Here is a 23965-nt window from a genome sequence, read left to right on the forward strand (position 1 = left end):
AGCCACATGTGGCTAGTGGCCATCTTACTAGACAGTGCTGGTATGAACGTTTACATCATAGAAAGATTTAATGAGGAGTACTCTTTTAGAGTTTAATGTTCTTGTTACCAAAAAAGATCATAGTTTATTATTTCCATACACAATACTTTTGTCAAGGATATGGTATAATCGTATTTTAAGAAACAGTTTGGAAAAGGTGGTCTTTTGCATATTTCAAAGTGCATGTGTTTTGATTCACTTGATTCCTCCAATAACATTGGTGTATTAGCCTCAGTTTGCTAATAAGGAAACGGAAGCTCAGAGGTGACGTGGCCACCATCACAAAGCTCGTGAATAGCAGAGCCAGGATCTGGCCCCACAGCAGCTGTTGGATTTTGTGGCTCTGCCACTCACCCACCCCAAGCTGCCTCCACTTCCCCCCACCACACAGACACATAAGACAGCTGTAGATGTGAGGTTTGCACAGGTTACCAGAGGAACTATGTCAATGGTTGCCAGCTTTCTTGGTTCACAAAATCAGTGGTTGTGTGGGCTTTTAAGTTAAACCTTCATCAGGAGTATTGGCCAACTTATTTTACAGTGTTCTTGGAAATAATTATTTGAGGGGGAAATGAAAAGTATAATTTAAAACCAAAGAGTGAGAAAAGGGTTGTAGGAATGTTATCCTACAATTTTAATTGTTGCCCCATTCTAACTCCAACCTACACCCCCAGCCTTTTTTTTTTAAAAAAAAAAACAATCTATGTAGGTTTCTGAGAGTCTCACTCCACTGCTGAGGCCGTCCTGGAACCTGTGGTCCTCCTGTCTCAGCCTCCCAAGTACTGAAATTACAGGCCTATGCCACCACACCTAGCTAAGAGACAATTCTTCATTAATCAATATGAATTGCCTTCTATTTGTGTAGCATGTTATAGCTGAGCAAACACATTTATAAGAATTTCAGTTTTGACTGTATGATATAACAATTTTTTTTTTTTAATGAGGAAGTTCAGGCTCAGACCGGTGCAGATCCTACACCTAAAAAAACAGACCACTAGACTTTCCATCCAGCACTTTCCAATATTTCACACTACCTTGATGACAGGCCTTCAAAATTTCCTAGCATTACTGAAAGGGGTGATTGTCTCTTCTGAATCCTGTAGGTAAAGGATAAACAGCTGACCTTTTCCTAAGATTCATTTACAAGACTAGTTCTTAAAAGTAGACCTATGGATACTTCTTTGGTGCCAACCCAATTGCAAGGTTTTGGCAAAACTGAATAGAACACCCTCTCCCACCACCAAAGAAAGTCCCATGAAGCTTCCTGACAAGACCTCATGAAGGCTTGTTTTTCATCCCTATGCTGTTACTTCAATCTTCTGAAAACATCCTAGGTGTAAATCAACTAACAATACTCAAAACTTTGTAGTGGGACATCAAAACATACTATTTTGGTACTGGAGATTAAACCCACAGGCATTCTACTTTTAATCTATACCCCCAGATCTTTTTACTTTTATTTTGAAATAGGATCTCAGTAAGTTGCTGAGGGCTTCTCTAAGTTACTGAGACTGGCTTCAAACCTACAATTCTCCTGTATCAGCCTCCCAAGTACTGGGATTGCAGGCATATGCCACCATGCCCAGCTATACCCCACTTTTTAACAAAGAACGTTATCCAAAGCCCTTTAGTGAGAAAGATGTGTGCAAGATGACCATGTGAAAACAGATTTTATACACAATGTGAGACTCCATGATCTGTCAACGTGACAGGAGACTTAAAAGCTTGGGCTTTGAAGTTAACACCATTTGAGTACTATGATCTTGGACAAATTACTCTTCCTGAGCTTCAGTTTCCATTAAGATACTAATACCTACCCTCAACACTTACTCTGGGGATCAGGAACTTCACCTAAAGCACCCAGCATAGATCCTGGCCCAACAAAATAAAAAGCTAGAGTATGGTAAAAGAAAGAATACAGTAGGTGGTTATAGGGAAGACAAGTAAGAACAGAGGAAGTGGCAGTAATAATCAGTAGGGTGTTACATTAATGCAATTATGCTCAGAATAAACAGTGCAGAGAAACACACTCCGTATTGTCTGAACAAGAGAAGCAAGGTTGACCCCAGGGACTTTCCTAAGATTAGGACTGACTCTGAGATGAGGGGAAATTGTTGCTCAACTTCAAAGGTCTTTGAGAATCCAAACATGTAGAGAAAGGCAATAGTCTAGGACTGCAGCGACCACAGTGTCATGGTGTTTGGGAGGAAGACAGCAAGTGGAGTGGAAGATACAGGGAGAAAAGGGTGGATATTGTCTTGAGGTAGGATTTCTTCTAATTTTCTTAGGATAATTTGTTAGCCTGTGTTTTTAACCAGAGGAACAAAGCTTTTGCACAAGAACTGCTTGAATTTTGATTTAACTTTCCTAAAGTTTTTAGCCAAGTAGCTTCCCCGTGCATCCCAGACTTATGACTGAAGACAGACCCTGAGCGTGAGACCCCACTGGTGTGCTGATTGGTGTGCATGCCAGCTTCCGTGTGTCATCTTGTGTTCCATACGCTTGTCATGGACAGCCAGAAAAGTAAATCCAACAGGATTGCTCAAAAATCATTACAGGCAAATTCTACATGGATTATCAAGCAGGCCCCTTCACAAAATAAAACCTCTAAATTTGGTATGTTTCTGTTAAGGTTCAAAGCACAAAGTACCCATGCAACATTTAATTTACTTTTTAAATTTTGTCCTTTGTCCTGATATAGGTCTTGTATTTTAACTTAGAGTCAAAAGCATAATTCTCTCATCCTGATTAAAAATAGAAAAATCTAGTGTGTAAAAAAAATCTTCAAGCTCTAAACTTTTTTATCTTGAAAAATAAAGTTAGTAATCAAAAATGGAGAGAATCTTACCATAAATTTAGTGTATATGTGAGTATGTACCACCAAGCCAAGAGTCATAAGAAATCACCTTATCAGAGGAATGAGAGGATTTACCTTTCCCTGGGTGTCACATGACAAAAGAAGGTAATAAGCTTCAGCTTCTGCCATCAACCATAATTCAACTGAATAATTTTTTTCTGTTAAAAAAAATGCGTGTTGCAGTGTTTAGTAACTGCTAGAAACAACGTGCTCAAGACTGGCCCTGTACTGTGATGACAGCGCTCTGTCACCTGTGATTCCAGCTCTAACACTGGCCTGTTTTCTAGGTGCATCATCTCCTGCTCGACCTGCCACGCCCTTGGTTCCCTGCAGCAGTACCACTCCACCTCCACCTCCTCCCCGGCCTCCATCTCGGCCAAAGCTGCCCCCAGGAAAGCCTGGAGTTGGAGATGTGGTATGTTGCCTCTGCCCAGGTTTGCTTAGGAATGATGGTGAGAACAGCAAATGACCTCAAAATGCTTTTAATACAGGACATCTCAGCTTCTTCGGGTGTAAGCATTAGAACTCTTGTACAAATGACCCTTCTGAGTGGCATCTGAAAGACAATCACTGCAGTATGGGCATACATGTCAACCCTCCTCAGACCTCCACCATCATTCAAACCAAGGTCTAACATGATAGGAACAGGATGTTTGGGCCCTTGCCCCCTCTATGGGGATGGGATGCAAACAAACTTTCAGCCGTGCTAAACCCTTTAGAAAGGTGTTTCCCTTTGCAATATTTTATCTGATATGTGGACAACTCCAAGCAATACAAGGACTGGTTTCTGACCCTAGAATATGGGTAGATAATTGGAAGTGGTGGCCCAGTGAACTTGTTGCAGAAATTTCTCACATCATAGTTTAAGGCTGACAGGTGGAAAGCATTCTGTACAAACAAGAGAATGTGGCAGAGGTCAATTCTGTTGGCGTCTGTACACGGAAGTCACAGACCGATGATATCCATAATACTTGGCTAGCGCAGTCCAGTATTTTGATTTAAACATCTTCAGATGGGTATGGGCTCTTAAACAGTATTTCGTGCTCAGTCCCTGTGGACTTTTGAAACCTCATCCCAAACCCCAGCTTCTTTAACTCGAAGGTGACCATTGAGTTCAGTGTGCTATGGTTGATACGGTCCCTCCAACTCCACTCCATAGCTAGAATCCACTTCTATGTAAAAATGAGGCCCTTTGCATGCCTTTAGGAACCTAAGTTGTATCAGGGGCTGGGAGACATTACAAATATGAAAACAAAGTACAAGCTGTGTGACTAACTTTTTCATCTCTTTTCTTCTCCCTACAGTCCAGACCCTTTAGCCCACCCATACATTCTTCTAGCCCTCCTCCGATAGCACCCTTAGCCCGGGCTGAAAGCACTTCTTCAATATCGTCAACCAATTCCCTGAGCGCAGCCACCACACCCACAGTTGGTAAAAAGAAAATTATATCCTCTTTTCATCTGTTTGTGGGTTTTGACTGGCTAAATTTTATGATCTGAATTTCCCCCCGTAGCCCCATGTTTCTGGTCAAGTTGTTTTGCTGTATGTCTTGCTACTATCACCTGACTCCTTTTACAAGCACTTTCTCAACAAAGGAGGTAAAGCATTTTACCTCCACAAATGAATACAAACACCCGCCAACACCTGTGTTTTCCAGGGACTGGCTTATGCTCCTCCAGACAGAGCTATTCACAAAAAGTAAAGAGAAACCAACAGGGAAGGCCCTGTAACTTAGATATTTCTTCTAATAAAAATCATCTCCTTTGAGGGGGAAAATGTTTCCATTCTAACTGTGCCATGTTAGAAATCAAAGTTGAGAACTTTGTTTTCTCGAAGCTTTCATTTGTCATTTTTGTTTGTCCTGAGGTTGACAAATGGTAGAAACATTGGCATCGGGAGACTCAAAATTTGACATTTTTCTCCTAGTGCTTTTCAGTGTGGTCATTTTTTCCCAGAAAAATAAGTCATTACTGGCATTTTCAGTGAACGCCTTTGTCTCTTTCCTTACCCGATGATGAAAAAAACTTGAGAATGGCTGCTCAGCCGATGGTTCCCAGGGTGGAAATGCTTCCTCTAGCATCTTCCCTCTTCCCAAGGCTGGTCTCTCTTCCCACCTTCCCAAAGCTCCTGCTGCCTCTCTCCTGTATTGCATGGTGCCCTGACCGGGGCGCTCCCTTTCCTCTTTTCCCATGGTCAGCCTCCCTTCTTTGTGTCCTCCTTTGCTCTCTGAACTTAAGTTCTTCCATATATAAATCAGCTGGCCCATCCCGCACGGCTCAGGAGTATCACTAACCAAAGCTAAATAAATCCCTCCTGCTGCTGAAGGACAGGCACACTGCAGATTTGCCCATGTAAGGCGTAGCTTGATCAAAGCCTGGGGCTTTTAAGACCTATTTTCCCAGAGAAATAGGTTAAGGTATGCCCCTGAAGGCCCTCTAAAGGAATTTTAACTATCACATGCAAATATTTTAAATCAGACAATCCCCCAAAAAAAACCTTTAAACTTGGTGAGAATGTAGCCAGTTATTCAATTTCATGAGATTGGTTAAAAGACATTTCCCTTTATGTATATAGCCACATCTGTTCCTCGTCTGTATGAATTAGGGCAATTTGGTGCTTCCTGCCTTTCAATTCCTATTTTCTCATTGGTTTTGTTTTTTAACTATCTCTGCTCTCCTGACTGCTGCAGCCACCCCACCCCCACGCCAGCTCCTGCCATACTGTTTTGTTTCTGAAGATCATTTGTTCAACCCGCTCCACGTGACTTGCCTTGTTGGTTAGAGGAAAGTAAAAGCAAACTGTCACTCGAAAGCAGCCCCCCAGTGGCCTCAGATGAACCACCTACCATGTTCTTTCAGCTAACTGTGAATCATAGAGAAACCTCCACCCGGGGAATTTGAACTGTGTTCCTGTTTTGGATAATGTGTTTCAATACTCCTCCCCTGCAGAAATCTCCAGTCCTGGACAGCAACTTTGGTTCTTAACATATCTAGTATGAATTCTTTCAAGATGAACCACAGAGGGGTTAAAACAAATTGTCACATAAGAGAATGGTCACGTTTCTTCAGGGCTGAAGAGCACACTGATTTCATCTGTTGGGGGTTGTTATTTTTATTTGGTTTCATCTGCCCACTGAATTCCTCACCCTCCTGTTCTTTATTTCTTCCTGCTGCGGGTCACCTGACAGCCACTTCTCTGAAGTAAATACATTAGACTACTGACCAGCAGCTTCTTGTGTGTCGCTGTTTCTCTTTCTGGGCAGGATGTGCTTTGGCTGTTCAGCACCAAGGGGCCTAGCCCTGGCTGACCTGGAATGTCGACTTAGTATAGTCACATGGCTGGGAGTTGGGGGAGGTGAACATTTCAGCTGCAAATTTCCTGACATTGGTGGCTCAACATTTCCCTCCAGTGAGCCAAGCTTAGAGTTGTTCAAGAACCAGAGCCAAGTCTAAACTTTCTACACAATTTATATAATAGAATACATCTAACGGGCCTCCTTTCTGGATGCTGTGACCAGTTTACAGAGACATTAAGCCATTACCACAGCTTTGAGTATGAAATGTTTTCATAAGAGCTGTGGTTTTAAAGTAGTAAATCTGATAACATGAAAAAATAGAACTTTCTGTGTGTTGTCACAGAAATTCAAATTATAAAGGACTTCTACACAGCTGTATGTTAACGCATTTAAGACATTCTCAATTTTAAAATGCACCATTTTATGTGACCTTGAAAGAAAAGAAAGCTGTCAGCTAAGGTGCTTTCTTACCATATTATAAAACACATTCCACTTTTAAGCAGAATGTGAAAAATGCTCTTAGAATCAATGGAATACAGTAAATTATTTGTACTAGAAAGATTATAGGACCTGTACTATGATTTTTCAGAGGATAGGGTGTTTAAAGTTATTCTAAGAAACAAATACCTAGACAGAATGAAAGAACCATAGAGAAAATGGAGAGTTATCTCTAATAGTAAATATCCCATTTTTATTGTTTCTTATTTCTGTAGGTGTTTGGGGAGTTTTTTAATTTGCAAAATCTACCCTAGGATACCACTGCAAAAAAAAAAAAAAAGCCACAAGATAGATCCTGTTAATATTACTGTTAATCATATATTACATATTTTAAATTGCATTTGCATCTCTAATATCCCAGAAATCTGTAATGAGTGAAAAGTAACCAACCCTGGGCACCAAAGGAAGCATCAGATGGATTTTGATGCTTATCTTGGTCCAGAACTTTGAGCCAAAGAAATTTTATTTGGTAATGAAAACATATCACTTAAAAGTCTAAAATACCCCCCTCCAAGGTGGGTACCAAGTCTAAATCATAAGCTTTCTAAAAAAAAAAAAAAGACCTGTATGAATGCTAATTATTCTGCACAAAAAATAAAGGATAAGCCTTGCACATATGGTAAGAAGCCCATTACCTGCATTTGTTAGATGGTGAGGAGAGACTGTAAGGGTATGAAACAGTTGAGGCCCAGAGCATCCATTCTGAATGTTGTTACCAATTTACAAAGACATTTAGCCACAGCTGGGTACCATAGCCAAAGATGGAATTCAAAATTAACAGTCCTTAACTATCAAAAGCAGGTGCAAGGCAAATTGAATTTGGATTCTGATGAGGCTGAAATGGGATAGTTCGTGCAGAGACCTTGGATTTAAACTGTTGCTTTTTATGGTCATGCTAAAAACTAGTTTCTTTCTGAGAAGAGTGAGCATGTCAGGGCTCTGTCAGGAGGCTCCTGTTGATGGACATATGTCTGGCCACTTGAGAATTGCATTGAAGTGAAATACGCTTGCCTACGTCAATTATAAATGATGGTGCCTTTCACAACTCTGAGAAGGTGGGGCATGACTTCTTCCCTTGCATTGACTTCTGCCAAAGTCAGAAATTAAAACCTGACATTTTTTAAATTTTTAATTTCTCTTCATAGACTCAAATACGCACATCACTTTCTGGAGCTTAATCACAACCCCAGTGTCTTAAGTTGTTTCCTTTTTCCATGAAAATCATTCCTGAGTTTCAATCAGTTTAAGTGTGCTGTTTGACTTCATTTGGGACTTGTATTCGTGTTTTTGTTTTCCATTCGTTTATGTTTCTTTGGTTCGTAGTGTCAGAAGATGATGTTTTTTATGACAAACTGCCCTCGTTTGAAAGGCGCTGTGACACGCCTGCAGGTATGGTGCTAGCTGAGTGACCTCTAGATGCTTAGATTTTAAAAATCCAAGCCATTATCCATCCGAATGCTAGAAACTCCATGGACATGCTCCTCACCTCATGAGTGTCCAGTGCCTCTCAGATGCACCCTGTACGTTTACTGTTCATCTTGGAACTCATGCCACCAAAACGTATTTAAGTGGACGTATTTAAAAGCAGCAGGTTGCATGACAGTTTCTCAGTGAAAAGGTTCAAAAAAGGTGAGATGCCATTGCTTTGTGACTTTTCAAAGGAAGGAATAATTTAACTGCCCAGAATTACACAGCCAAGAACCGCTTTTAATTTACAACACAACAGAGCAACATTTCATAATCTTGTGTCTTTTGGGTACAGAGGCAAAAGGTGGTTTGTATCTGGATGCCCAAGGTCATTCCAGCAGAGGGGATGGAAGATCTGTGACATCTCCCATGAACTTTAAGTTGATACGCACTGCTGTTGTCTTTGGAAAGCCAAGCTTGTGTTTCATACAACTCATAACTCCGAGTTTATCTTTTTGGAAATGCAGAAGGGAATGACATTAAAGACAAGACAGATAGAGCAATGACAGTTTGCCCAAATTAGTGCAGTTAAAATATGCTGACAGCCCTGCATGGCCAGGAAGACTTCTGCTCCATGCATACAAGCACCAGGTCTCGAGCTACCAACAACCTTACCATCCCTTAGGCCTCCATAGCTTTGCTTTGCTTCCTGTCTCCTCAACTAAAAATAAAAATAAAAAAAAAAACAGATTGCCAGCCTCCCCATCCTCCCCCCACCCGGCCCGCACGCTAATGGCATGCTGTGCCTCCGCCCTTCCCCATAGTGAGATTAATGACCTGCTCTGTAACTCATATTGTGTCCTTCTCTCTCCCTCTCCTTAACCTTCCCCATCCCGCTTCAACTCCTGGCCATACAGAGAATGAACAGCCTTCCCTCGTTTGGTTTGACAGAGGAAAGTTTTATTTGACTTTTGAAGGTAAGTAGTACATAGCATACCAGATTCTAATTTATACTCTCCTCGTCCTTTCTCCCCCATCGGCATTTCAAAATCTGTTCTCTCCAATTGTTCTGGCCTTGCTTTCTACATAAAAAAAAAAAAAAAAATGCTATGGCTACTTAGAAAATATAGACTACTAAAGAGACTATTACATGAATTTGGTTTGTATGTGATCTTCAATTTTTCATGATGAACAAATTAAAGCGAATTTGCAGCTAAAAACTGAAACAGCACTTTTCTCAGCCAAGGAACTTAACTCTGTCAACCAGGGCTCTTTCCTAACTTTTTTTTTTTTTTTTTTGCAAATGCAATGCAACAAACATAAGGATATTTTGGTTGGTATTGTTTAACTTGTATTCAATAATTAACATTCCAGTTACAGCATCCATTACTGAGAATTGTAAATATGTATGTAAATATATTATGACTAGGTATACTGAACAAGAGATCAGAAAAACTTGGAAGAGTATTTCAATAGGTTTGATCTTTATTTCCTGAAATTGCAATGGAACGACTTCAGTAAAATGGGCAACTATCATTGAACTTACCATTACAGAAAATTAATGAAAATATGCATAAACATAATGTGAACTTACTGAGCTCAGTGTTTGGTTATTTCCTATATGCTGCATTAAGGATCATTCTTCTGTTTCACATTTAAGTTCTAAATCATCTTAACTGACCAGCTATTTGACAAAATGGCCCCCTTAAACTAGTTGTGGGGGAAAATAATTTAGCTAATTAGAGGACCATCTTACATGTAAATTTACTGCAGAAGCCCCTAGTTTTCTAAGATTTTAAATGTTTAAGTTTATCCTAGGGTTAAAAGTTGGCCCAGAAGTATTCTACTTTAGAAATGAATCTTTAATTAAACTTGTGTGGAATGACAGTAACAATAACTTTCCTAACTTGGATGTATGATTTAACTAGAATAGCTGATATGTAGTTGTATGCTTGTGGCTGTTTCTCTCCAGTGAATTTTGTTTGCAAAATGACCCTGGATATGAAAGCCCTTAGCTCAGAGTATGGATAGCTGCTTGAAAGATGGGTTGATTTCAATTTCTAAATACCTTGAAGCCTTTTCTTGGTTTAGATAGGACAGATGACTATGGAGTCTTCGTGGAAGGATGCATATTTTCCACATGAAATCAAGGGCTTTATTGCCTTAAGCCATTAATTTTATAATAAACAAAATGCAGAGTCCACAAACTTGTGGCCTGCTGAACTTTTCCTTTGAGTCAGATAGAAATTAAAATATGCCTGGCCATCTTTTTATGAATCAGCACATCTCAAGGAAGAAGCTACAACTGGATAAACTGGTAATCCTGAAATACTCCAAGCACCTAAAACTGCAAAAGACCTTTCTCTGGTTCAGTATGGTCATGGCATTTATTTATTTTATTTATTTATTATTATTATTTTTTTTTTGGTGGTACTGGGGTTCCTGGAAGCCCTTCTACCTCCGGACTACACTCCCAGACCTACTTTTTATACTTTTTATTTGGAAACAGGATCTCCTAAGCCAGTGCGCAGCTGCGGCTGGCTTCGAACCTGCGCGATCCTCCTGTCTCTGCCTCCCAAGCACCGGGATTACAAGCGTGCGCCACCACGCCCAGCCCATTTATCCTGTTTTAATGAGGCAATTAAGTATTACACTAAGACAACCTTCAAGTAACTCTGGGCTCCTACAAAGCAACTCTGATCACTTGGGTTTGGTGATTTTCTTTCTGTGGTTTTTGTTTATTTTGGCCTTAGAGCATGTTTTCTGTTTTGCTTCAGTTTTCTTATGTCTCTTTTTGGACAGAGACTTTTATTTGCAGGTCTGGGGTTGGAACCCAGGGGCATTTGACCACCGAGCTACACCCCCTGCCCTATTTTTTATTCTTTATTTTGAAACCAGGCCTCACTGAGTTTCAGAGGGCCTCACTAAATAGCTGAGGCTGTCCGCAAAACGTGATCCTCCAGATCTCAGCCTCCCGAATGCTGGTTTGCAAGGGTGTGCCACCACGCTCGGCTGACGGACCTTTTTTGAAGATACCAATAGAGACATTTATCAGTCAACTATAAGCATCCCAGAGCTATGCCGAACAACATTACATCATTTAAGTGTGTAATGTCTGTCAGTATATCTGTGGAGATCTAAAATCCTAGTGTCGCTGTTCTCATAAGCAAAGTCCAGTTCCTTCAGCATCTCAATATGGGCCAAGAGAAGTCATGCAAGAAAGAATTTCAAAGGAAATTAATTGGAACATCTAGCACTATGTTATTGGCATCTGAATATAGTTTGGAAAAAGTATGGGTGAGGCTTCCTGGGGCCACATGAACACCATAGCATCAATGTGTGCATCTCTGTTTACCTCACTGAGAAATGCCCAAGATAGATGTTAAACCTTACACCAAGAAAAGCTTTAGGAATAACTAAACATGACACATTGCCCCGAGCAAGAACGTCTGCTTTAAGAATGGAGGTTTGTTTTCATCATTTATATAGTCTGATATTTTAGCCAGTGCAAGCTGGAATTTGTTTTAATTTTATACAGTAATGAAAAATGGCATAAGATGGCCACCTTTAAAAATACTTGAGAATGATGCCCCATCTCTACCTCCAACAACTCATTCCACATGTTTTATTAAGTAGCATTTCTGACTTTTCCTGGGACGCTGTGGTTTTTACCCACATTTGTTATTAGTAGCATTGATCATTATTTCTAGTGCTTCATTCAGGGAATGTAAAAGATGAAAATATTCACTTATTCTAAATAACTTTTCAATTACTATTAATTTCTAAATGCATTCTTATAGTGTTCAAAATTTTAGCGTGGGTCAGGCATGATGGCTGAGGCAGGAGAATCTCAGGTTCAACTTAGCAAGCCGCTCAGCTAAAACTTAGTGGAATCTTTGTGTGTTTTGTTTTGTTTTTGCGGGTCTGAGGATGGAACCCAGAGGCATTCAACTTCCGAGCTACGCCCCCTACCCTATTTTCCTATTTTTTATTTTGAAACAGGGTCCCACTAAGTTGCCGAGGGCCTCACTAAGCTGAGGCTGTCCATAAATCGCGGTCCTCCGGTCTCAGCCTCCCGAATGCTGGGATTACACCTGTGCACCACCACGCCCGGCTTGAGACCGTTTTCAAATAAATATATGACTGGGAGTGTAGCTTGGAGGTAGAATGACCCCTGAATTCCCAGTAGCGCACATACAAGCACACAAAAATATCTTTAGCCTGCCTTGTTCTTTTTGTTCCTACCGTGATTTAGACATTATAGTCATTCAATATATGAGCCACCAACCAACCAATCCACTAGTGAACATTGGCTTGTGAGTTTATTTCCATCTAACATGATACTTTAAGCTTCCAAACTTAATGGGTTATAGTACCAGACACTGTGGTGTATACCCATAAACCCAGCAATTCCAGAGGCTGAGGCAGAAGGATTGCAGACTAGAGGCCAGGCTAGGCAATGAAATGAAAACTATCTCAGAAGACCTTGGTACAAATGGCAATGGCATTTTAAACACACAAGGGTATATCTTATTGAAGCTATCAAGTATTCTAAGTGGGAGGAAAAGATATTTCCATGACAAATAGAGTATGTGACTGTTAGACCTTGGCACATTCCTCCACATTTAACTATAGGCTGGCAGCTTCCTCTCTTCTGCGCTGCCTCCCTGCCGAGTATTATCCACAACACAGGTTCTGTGTGGATGCCCTATCCAGTCCATGGGCTCCGAGGCCTCGACTTCTTTACCTCCAACCAATATTCACTGGGTGTCCTACACCTCTAGCCACATCTTGGAAGTGGTTCCCATTGGCAATGTCACTTCTGCTGTTTCATGGTGAGCAATGTGTCACCCTTTTATACCAGGGACTATATTAAGCAGTGCATCTTTCATTCACCAGGTAGTTACTGAGTATTTCTTGTACACCAGCCCTGTCCTGAGCACTCTCCAATAGTGAACAGGAGAAATCTATGACACAGTAAATGAAGATAAATGAGATGTAGTATGCAAACAATAAAGAACGGGGCATCTTAAGAGACCTGGAGAAATCACAATAAGTAATGGTCACTAACATCTGAGTACTTCACATCTGTGATCTCACTTCATCAGCTCAGCTCATTGATGAAAACAGATTCTGGTAACCAAAGTAACCGTCACAGGGTCACACAGCCAGGCAGAGGCAGAGTGAGGCGTAAACTCAGGCCCCTGGCTGGTGAGCACTCTGCTCTCCCTGAGCAACTGTGCCTCCATGATCTCATTCAGCCTTTGCAATAGCAGTGGCGTTCCCTCGTCTCCTAGCCTTCCAGCTCTCACTTCCTGCCACTTGCCTTTGACTCTGCTGGGACACCTGTTCTCATGTCCTTTCCATTCTCACTCCGCCAGGCCCACACCAAGTTCTTTTCTCTATTCAGATTAGACCTGAGTGGAAAGATAAGTTTCTGGAAGAGCCTTAATATGAGCTGCATTGTTTTCTCTGAAATTATGTTGTCTCTCTGAAGAGCATTTTAAACATCTGACCTCCTTAAGCAAGTTATTTGTAAGCTTCAAGCAGGGTACTTAGTTATTAGTTACAATCACAGAAAACTTTCTCTACACTGACAGTGAAAATCCTTTAAGATGTGTACAGGTCAAGTTATTCACACCACAACGATACTAATTTGCTGGAGCCAGCCAGCAGAAGTACGAGTTCTGAAGAGAGGTGCGAGGATGAAGATTTTAAGAATTTGATTCTCAGAATTATTTTTTTTAACTCTAATGGTGGGGGGCGCCAGCCTACTATTTCTACTGGCCAATCCCTGAGCCTGGGTCAATATTTCCTACTGGTCGATGACTACTCCTCTGTCAGTCTTCTCTATTGCGCTGACGCTGGGTTTGTTTTTCCAGAGGTATTTATACAGTCACAGGTCAGTCAACATCCTCGTGCTACCAACACCAAAATACAATAAAGACCAATACAAAACATTACAGATAGGTCAGTTAGTACCCTTGTGCCATCACCATCTGATCCTCTCGGACCCTTTATTCTAAACTTTCCATGACCCCAAGCCTTGTTGACTCTGTGTGAAGGACAGTCAGCCGAGTCAGAAACATCTAGAAGAAAGCCTTAATGGCTCTTGACAATTCCCCCTTTCTACTTATATTCAAAGAAGACTGTGCCTGCCTTAGGTTGTTTCCTTCAGGTATCAAGGATTACCCGTCTTTGGATAATACAGAGCTAAGCTGTATATCCTGTCTTAGGTTTCCTTGTCCCAAGGAAATCTTACCCGACATTGGCTACCAGCCTCTTAAATGGGGGTGCCTTTCAAAGGCAAATTGTGCACTTCTGCTGAAAAAATGTTCTCACTTGTCCTGACATCACACTTTGTCCCGAGTCTCTAACAAGGTATTGGGAGTATCATGTAAAAGGTATTTCAGTAAGACATTTTCTCCAGTTAACACTGATTTTTACATGTTGAATCAGTTTTGAGTAAACAAATTATTAGTGGGCTAACATTTTTATCTCCTTTCCCTGGGTAACCAGGGCCCCACAAGACCAAGCCTTCAATAGCAGTTACTACTTGTCTAAAACCACGGGTGTCAACTGCAGACATCCCATCTTGACATCCCTAGGAAAACGTAAGAGTGTACCAGTTCTTTGTCCAAAATACAGTTACTATCAGTCTTTGTACTATCAGGTCCCGATTTTTTGTGGTTGGAAGTGGATTTCTTGTACAGTTTTCCATTATAATGCTGCAGCCATAGCTAATCCCTGTGTATATGCAGGTCCTATATTGGAACATCACTGAATGTAATCAGGCAAGTCTCTTCTTTCTAAAAGGGCGTAAGGCAGTTTAACACTATTAGCATTCTCAAAGGCTAATTACTTTACGAGCAACAGCCCTGCTTCACTGTCGCTTATCAATTGACTAGCAGTTTGTAATAACCTGGCTACAAACTCCTGATATGGCTCATCTGGTCCTTGTCTTATTTTTGAAAGATCTTCAGTTTGTTTTCCTAGAGTAAACAACTTGTTCCTTTCTTGACGTGCAGCATCATTGGTCTGAGCATAAGAAACTAGACTAAATTTTAATTTGAGCAGTCTCCCTATATTTTTCTTCTCCTGCTAACATCAAAGTTTATGGGTATTCCCTGAGCTATGTTTAAATCTGCTGTGGATTGGCATTGTTCTACGAATTCAGACTTCCACAATAAAAAAAAAATCACCCCTGATAAACAAGCTCAGGCTGTTTCCAATCAGAAGGACAAAGCTTCCACAGAGAGATTCTAACATGGCTTGAATAAAAGGTGCTGTTGGCCCATATTGAGCACAAGCTGTTTTTAATTCTTTTAATCACTTGGAAGGAAAGGGCCTATATCCTCTTAACACCTCCTTGACCATTAGAATCTTCAGTAACCAGAAAAACTGAATCCTAGTATCTTCTGTTCTCTGCAGCCTATTTATAGCTGCTTGAAATGGTGATGTTAAAGATAAAGGACTTTTTCATTGCCTTGTTTAGCAAATGCTACAGTGGGAGAATCATTAGTTTTTTTTTGTTGTTTTTGTTTTGTTTTGGTGGTACTGGGGTTCCTGGAAGCCCTTCTACGTCTGGGCTACACTCCCAGACCTATTTTTACATTTTTTATTTGGAAACGGTCTCCTAAGCCAGCGCACGGCTGGCTTCGAACCTGCGCGATCCTCCTGTCTCTGCCTAAGCGCGGGGATTACAAGCGTGCGCCACCACGCCCGGCCTTTTTCACTATTTGAAACAGCTTTTGCTTTAAGATTCTTCAATACCACTAAGAAATGAACCTCGGATGTGTCACACCTGCGGAAGTAGATTATAGAACAGAATTTCTCATCTGCCTGGGTTACCAAATGGGGAAAACAAGAACAGCACAAAGATTTCAGCTCCAAGGTCTGGAGGCACACACTTGTCCCAGCATTCGGGAGGCTGAAACAGGAGAACTGGGGTTTGCAGCCAGCCTCAGCTACTTAGTGAGGCCCTGTTTCAAAATACAAAGTAAAAGTGGAGGAGATAGAATACCCCTGGAGGTTCCATCCTCAGTACCGGGGGGGGGGGGGGAGGAAAATATTTCAGCTCCAAAAGACAGGGTTGCTATGTGTAGAGGAGTTTGAAAACTGAAGTTAAATACTTCTCTAGAACAGGAAAAGAGCAGTAAAGTTGAAGATTAGATTTTCTTATTCTTTCATTCGGTGGCTCAGAACTATGCCATGAGTTCTTCTTAGCTACAAGTGGAGGTAAAAGTGGCTTCTGCATTCTAGGAATTTATAGGAAATAACAGCATTTAGCACTTCCTATGACAAACGTTCTGTAGCAAATGCCATGGTAGAATTTCAAGAATATTGTAGAGAAGGATAAAAGGTTTTTAATGGAGAAGAGTCTCTGGCTAGCTTCCTGGAAAAAGAGGGATATGAACTGTCTGACATTAAAGGACAGAGACATTAAAGGAAAGCTGAAAGTGCCTCTGTTTAAAGAAACAGCTTGAATGAAGGCTTAGATTCAGCCTCTAGGGGAAAGGATGTCTAGGTTGTACTCAGGGATAATAAAGCTGACAAGGCAACAAATGTTTAAAGACCTCAAAAGGTAAGTAGAGCTCATATCTAAAGGACTTCAAATTCTAAGAGAAGGGATTTGAGTAGAAATTCCCACACAACGCTGAATTTTGAGAATTTTGAGATAGAAAGTGCTATGACCATCTTTGATTTCTAAGATTAGAGGGAGGAAGAAAGCCGGAGACAGTCAGCAAAAGCACGAGTTCTGAAGAGAGGCGTGAGGAAGAAGAATTCAACTCCTAGAACTTGATTCTTAGAATTTTTTAATTCTAACATGGGGTGGGGGGGCGCCGCCAGCCTACTCTCTTTACTGGCCCACCCCTGCTTCTGGGTCAATATCTCTACTGGTCGATGACTACTCCCGGGTCAGTCTTCCCTATTGCGACGGCACGAGGTTTGTTTTTCTAGAGGTATTTATACAGTTACGGGCCAATCAATATCCTCGTGCTACCACCACCAGAATACAATAAAGACCAATCCAAAGCACATATCTTACAGATAGGTTAATCAGTACCCTTGTGCCATCACCACCTGATCTTCTCTCAGAACTTTTACTTTGACCATCACCACCTGATCTTTTCTCAAACCTTTTACTCTGAACTTTCCATAACCCCGAACCTTGTTGACTCTGGGCAAAGGACAGTCAGCTGAGTCAGAAATATTCTTTTAGGGGAAAGCCTTAATGGCTCCCTGCAGAAGAAATTTGAGGACTTACTGAAGCAGTCCAGGAGAAGTATAAAGGGAATGGCCAAATACCATTGTCAGGAGGAACATCTAACAGAATGTGGGTAGAAGAGAGGCTGACTCTGAAGCTTCCATCCTGAAATAGAGGGTGAAAGGTGCTATTGTGAATCAGGAGAAATAAATTTCCAGGAGTCGACAATTTGGTCAGGAAGAAGGATTTGCACTGGAGACCTCTCAGGTTTGAGGTTCCTGCACACCGATCACATAGTATGAGTCCAAGAGTAAACGGACTGTGGAAATTTGGAGTCATCCACTTGGAGTTAAGGGCTGGATCCAAGCCAGTCATGGTAGCACACGCTTGTAATCCCAGTACTTGGGAGGCTGAGAGAGGAGGAGGTTTGTGGTAAGGTTTATGGCCATCCTCAGCAACTTAGCAAGACCCTCTGTAACTTAGTGAGAACCTGTTTCAAAATAAATGAAATAGGGTTAGAGATGTGGCTCAGAAGTAGAATGCTCCTGGGTTCAATCATACACACACACACACACACACACACACACACACACCTGAATCCATAGATGTTCCATAGAGTTTAACATTGGGGCATGCATGTATTTAGCAACTGTTTTATTTTATGTATTTATTTATTTATTTATTTATTTATTTATTTTTGGTGGTACTAGGGTTCCTGGAAACCCTTCTACCTTCAGGCTACACTCCCAGACCTATTTTACACTTTTTATTTGAAAACAGGGTCTCTCGCAGCTGGCTTCGAACCTGCGCGATCCTCCTGTCTCTGCCTCCCAAGCGCGGGGATTACAAGCATGCCCCACCACGCCTGGCTCAGAAACTGTTTTAGAAAAAGAAAAAAGAACACATTGCAACTTAGAACTTGTTTTTTTTTTTCTTTAAATAGCCACACAAATATTAGGGATTATTTTGAATGTGATAATCAATGGTTATGTTTTTGGCATATATTAATGTCCTAGATGCCTTTATAACCTGTTGTGTCTTAGTTGTTCATGTCTGATATAATGCCTAACGGATGGGCTAACCCAGTGGCACTCTGAGTATCTCCTACCTTAGTAGGAAAATTGCAGATGTCATGGCTAGAAGAAAATACCAGCTGCTCCAAAGCTATTATTGCAAAACTGGTTAACATAGAGATAATGCTCTGCTTCTTTTTCCTGCCTGCTGGTCATCAAAGTCTTTTGTCCTTTCTTGGGTTGATACCTTTCTCAACTATTTTGTATTCTTTTTTTCTTTCTTCTTTTTCTTCTTCCTAACACTCAGATATGAACACATAAAACCGAGTATGAGGCTGAAGAAAGTTTTATTTTTTAAAACACAACAAATAAAAATTAACTCATATATAAGCTTTAAAAATAATTGGTAAGCCGGGTGTGGTGGTGCACGCTTGTAATCCCCGCGCTTGGGAGGCAGAGACAGGAGGATCGCACAGGTTCGAAGCCAGCCTCGCTGGCTTAAGAGACTTTGTTTTCAAATAAAATATAAAATAGGTCTGGGAGTGTAGCCCAGAGGTAGAAGGGTTTCCAGGAACCCCAGTACCACCAAAAAAACAAAATTGGATAACAAATTTGGCATTCCTTTGCTTATGATTAGAAATTTATTTTATAAAATATTTTATTTTCCTTTTTCCACATAGTAGGAGCACTTGAGAAATTCTTTAAATTTACTGCCTATCCCCACAGTAATCTTAGATATAAGTCAAATTCAAAATAAGATATTAATTGTCTCATTATGATTACTATAAAGCTTCACTTAAAATACTCACTGTAGGTACAGTATACGTATGCCTAGACATGATTATATTGCTAATATTCTTTAGAAGGAGGCAAATCGTCTTTATTTTTTTATATGTATGTGTGCAAAATCAATTATGATGGATGCACAGCAAAATGCTAAGATTGCCCATACTAACTCAGCAATACATGGATATCTGGTAGGGAAAACAATGAGCAAATATGTCGAATGAGGCCTTGAAAATATTGCTACCAGGACTGATCATTTATGACTGCATTTATTCAGTCAATGAGTGGTTATTGTTTGCTATGTGCATAGTACTATGAAAGGTATTAGGGTATAGCAGTGTACAAAAACAAAGACATGTTCCTGCCTTTAGGGGCATAGAAATCTGACATTAAGCAAACAGTTACAATATTGTATACATAAATATATATATATATATATATATATATATATATATATATATTATAATTAAGGAGATAGGGTGCAAGGTGTGAAGGTATTCAATTATAGCACTTGGGAGGTCAAAACAGGAAAATCACAGGTTCAAGGCCAGTCTCAGCAACTTAGCAAGAGCCTGTTAAAAAAATATTTGTTTTGGTACTGGGGATTGAATCCAGGAGCATCTACCTCCAAGCTACACCCCAAACCCTATTTTTTATTCTTTATTTTGAAACGGGGTCTCACTAAATTGCAGAGAGACTCACTAAATAGCCGAGGCTGGCCTCAAACCTGTAATCCTCCTGTTTCCGCCTCCAAAGTACCGGATTACAAGCATGCACCACCACACCTGGGTTAAAAAATGTTTTTAGAGCCAGGCGTGGTGGCACACGCTTGTAATCCCTGCGCCTGGGAGGCTGAGACAGGAGGATTGCACAGGTTCGAAGCCAGCCTCAGCTACTTAGTGAGGCTCTCAGCAACTTAGTGAGACCCTTTTTCCAAATAAAATATAAAATGGGTCTGGGAGTATACCCGGAGGTAGAAAGCCTCTGGGTTCCACCCCCAGTACCACCCAAAAAAAAAAAAAAGTTTTTAAAGGGATGGGGGATGTAGCTTGGAGGTAGAATGTCCCTGGGTCTAACTCTCAGTACCAAAAAAAAAAAAAAGATAGTGTGCTTTGGTGGCATACAAGAAGGAGTCCTAAACTGGCCTAGAAGTTAGAGTGATGAGAGAAATTAGAGTGACATTTAAGTTTAGGTAAAGTCTTCTTTGAAACCATGTGAAATGTTGCTGGGTTAGAATACTAATATAAAATCTTACATGACATGTAAATGTGACCCTAAAGGCATATGGAGTTTTGTCTTAGATATTAGAGCTAGAGTCCCCAATTAGTTAATATTGATTTACTCTCTATACATACACACACACACACACACACACACACACACACACACACGTATATGTGAATAAAATGAAAAATATGTGGAGCATATATTTATATCAGAAAGAGGTGTGTGTGTGTGTGTGTGTGTGTGTGTGTGTGTGTGTGTGTGTGTGCGCCTTCTGGATCTGAGCCTCAGCACTGTGCTTAACTTTAGGCAAGTTACTTCGGGACTCTACATTTTACTTTCTTCCTCTGGAATTGGAATAACAATGGCATCTGTTTTATAGGGTTAAGATTAAAGTCAAGCCCCGAGTTCAGTACATAAAAGCACTCAACCAATCTTAGCTTTTACGCCTATGATCCAATTTCACACATGCCTTGCTTATAAGATAGCTGTGTCCAGTGTAATTCTCGCCTGCTTTGGAGAAGTTTGAATTGTAGTATTCTAGTTTTCTTCCACATAGAACAGTCGACAACACGGTCTTCTGTGAATAGCTACGTGGCCTCCCTCCTTGTTAACAACAAGCAATCTTTTCTTTGCTGCTTATGAAGTGAGAATGATTTGGGAGCACAGCACCACCTCCCTGCTGCACGTCTCACCGCCACGAGAGCCCTTTATTCAAGCTGACTTGTTGAGACTAATGATCGGCCTGGTGGGACACTCCTCAGGGTTCTGGGTAAATGCTGGTGGGAGACATACAAGAAAATCTGTTACCATTTCTTTCATTAAAGGGATTGTAAAGCATGGCATTTCGGCAGATTTGACAAGTAATTTCAAACTTTCCAAGAAAAGAATGGAAAAGCTGAGAATCCCAAAGGTAACTACACCTTTGGATGATTCCGAGCCTTTGTTATATAGTAGCTGGCTGATGAGCTCGGTAACTTTTGTTTTTATTATGAGTCTTTTTAGAAGAGCTATCCACAGACTTAGACTGCATACTCCATTGCAAAATTCTCTTGTTATAGGCTGAGGTATCGCTCAGTAGTAGAGCCTATGTGCTTAGTATGCATGAGGCTCTGGGTTGGCTCCCCAGCAATACACACACACACACATACACACACACACACACACACACACACACACACACACACACCACATGCTTTTTATGAACTTCTGGCTATCCCAAGAAAGATAGCTGATATAAATGAACCAAGAAGATATTCTTGTGATTCCAAGATGATATCAAGACTCAGGAGAATCTCTTGTTGCTAAGCCCATATAAAACAGAGTCTGGAATAGATATATTTGGTTGACATCACATATAAACCCAAACAGATCTTGGATAGTTGCATATTAATGGCCTTTTCAAATTATAATATACCACAAAAATATAATCATTTTCTAAAATAATTATTAACATTAGTAAATACCTAATATGAGCTAGGGCCTGTGCTAGGAATTTTACATAAACCTCTTCATTTGTTAAATCAAAGATTGATTTAAGGTCACTAAAATGAGGCATGAAGATAAATCATTGCTAGTAGGACCTTGACTCTTGTGTCTCCAGCTCTTTTGCGCCATGTGAGACCATCCTTTCTGCCAGAGCACAGACTGTCAGCTGACAGGAGATTTCAGAGACTTGCTCCTCTTTTCTGTGGGCCCTGCTGGACTTAGTCACCAAAAATCAAGAAAATATGGTCTTGAGGCTTCTTTTCCTGCTGGCACACAGCTACACAGGTAGGATGTGCCATTCAGAATTTCTATACAGTGTAATGATAACATGGCCTCCCTTAGCTGACACAGGGACTCAAAACATGCCTCCAAGCAAACACAAAGGCTATCCTGGGAGCTGGTCGCAAGGGAGCAGGGGCAATGCTAATCTTTCAAAATGTTCAAATAGAGTTACAATCATCATTGTGAATAGTGGGTGCAGGAAGAGGAAGAATGAGACATTTAATATTAGTTACTCCTTTCCTTAGATTTTGCCCTTTTCAGATTGGACCCACATCCCACTCACCATGAAACTATCAGCTCACATAGCAGGCTTTTGGCATGCCCACCATGGCAGGCAGCATTCTTCCTGTTTCTTCATATATAGATATTTGCCCCTTTAGAAGAACAACTTTCAGTAATTTTCAAAATTACCAGCATCCATTTTTATTTTATTTATTTTTTGTGTGTGTGGTACTAGGGGTGGAACCCAGGGGCTTTCTACCTCCAGGCTATACTCCCAGACCTATTTTATATTTTTATTTGGAAACGGTCTCACTAAGTTGCTGAGAGCCTCACTAAGTAGCTGAGGCTGGCTTCGAACCTGTGCGATCCTCCTGTCTCAGCCTCCTAAGTGCTGGGATTACAAGCATGTGCCACCACGCCCAGCCAGGATCCATTTTTAAATAGAAGGCACCATTCAAGAAATTAAGGAGAAATATAAAAACCTTGATGTTATTTAAAATTACAAAATAATTCTGTCTGATATAAATATTTTAACATGATACTAAAATAATGCATGTATATTATTTTTCAAAAGTTAGAAAACAGAAAAGCACAAATTGAATAATCTATAAGCTAATAAACATAGATAAGCACCATTATCATTTTAGTATTTTATTTTGTTTTATTTTATTTGCGGGTCTGGGGATGGAACTCGGGCATTTGACCTCCAAGCTATACTCTCTGCCCTATTTTTTATTCTTTATTTGTAAACAGGGTCTCACTAATTTGCAAAGGGCCTCACTAAGTAGCTGAGGCTGTCCGTGAACCACGATCCTCAGGTCTCAGCCTCTCGAATGCTGTGATTACAAGTGTGTGCCACCATGCCCGGCTCATTTTGGTATATTTTAATTCTAAGGTTTTTCATGTGAATGGCTGTGTGTGTTTGTGTGTGTGTGTATGTGTGTGTGTGTGTGTGTGTGTGTGTAGTTTATGTTATCAAACATTATATAATGATGCATCCTTTTCTTTTAATATACGATAGTATCTTTTTTACCATCATAAGGTATTTGAAAATACCTCATAGTTTGCTTTATTCTAATTATGATATTGATTTAAGCCCATTACTTTAAATTTTTCAAATATGAAGAGTATAAATAAAAAGTAAATATCACCCCAAAATCACACTATCTAGAGATTAGTATAAATAACATTCTTAATCTTTGGGTGAAAATTCTTGAAAAGCCTCTCTGTACACACACACACACACACACACACACACACACACACACGATGTGCTATACTTACTTACTCCCAATAATCCATCCGAGGAAATGGATGATCCAATGGCTTAAAACTTTTTCAGGTTCAAAGTAAACTTTGTTAAGTACAGAAAAGCATTCTTTTTCTAACCAATGACAAAGTATAAACCACTATCTTCCATATAATTACCAAAAATAGAATCTAAACCCATTTCATACTCAGAATCTATGAATCACATCTAGCTATTAACAGTTATATATCATATCTCAGTGGCTTGACTTTTTTTTTCCTTTCCTTTTTTTTTTTGTGGTACTGGGGATGGAACCCAGGGGCATGCTACCTCTGAGCTACACTCTCAGCCCTATTTTTAATTCTTTATTTTGAAACAGGGTCTCACTGAGTTGCAA

At 40.4% G+C, this 23965-nt stretch overlaps 1 protein-coding gene across 1 annotated transcript in view; it reads left to right on the plus strand.

The window, feature by feature from the left end:
* Positions 1-23965, plus strand: part of SGIP1 (SH3GL interacting endocytic adaptor 1) — a gene marked incomplete at both ends in the record, with an annotated part of 146597 nt that overhangs the window by 77059 nt on the left and 45573 nt on the right. Inside the window, 4 exons of the mRNA XM_080691438.1 lie at positions 3184-3311; positions 4201-4327; positions 8013-8078; positions 9014-9073. Coding sequence (XP_080547564.1) covers positions 3184-3311; positions 4201-4327; positions 8013-8078; positions 9014-9073 — 381 coding nt within the window. The remainder of the gene's footprint in view (positions 1-3183; positions 3312-4200; positions 4328-8012; positions 8079-9013; positions 9074-23965) is intronic.

The sequence above is a fragment of the Muscardinus avellanarius genome (assembly GCF_963383645.1).
Source record: "Muscardinus avellanarius genome assembly, chromosome: 3".
NCBI classification, from domain to species: Eukaryota; Metazoa; Chordata; class Mammalia; order Rodentia; family Gliridae; genus Muscardinus; species Muscardinus avellanarius.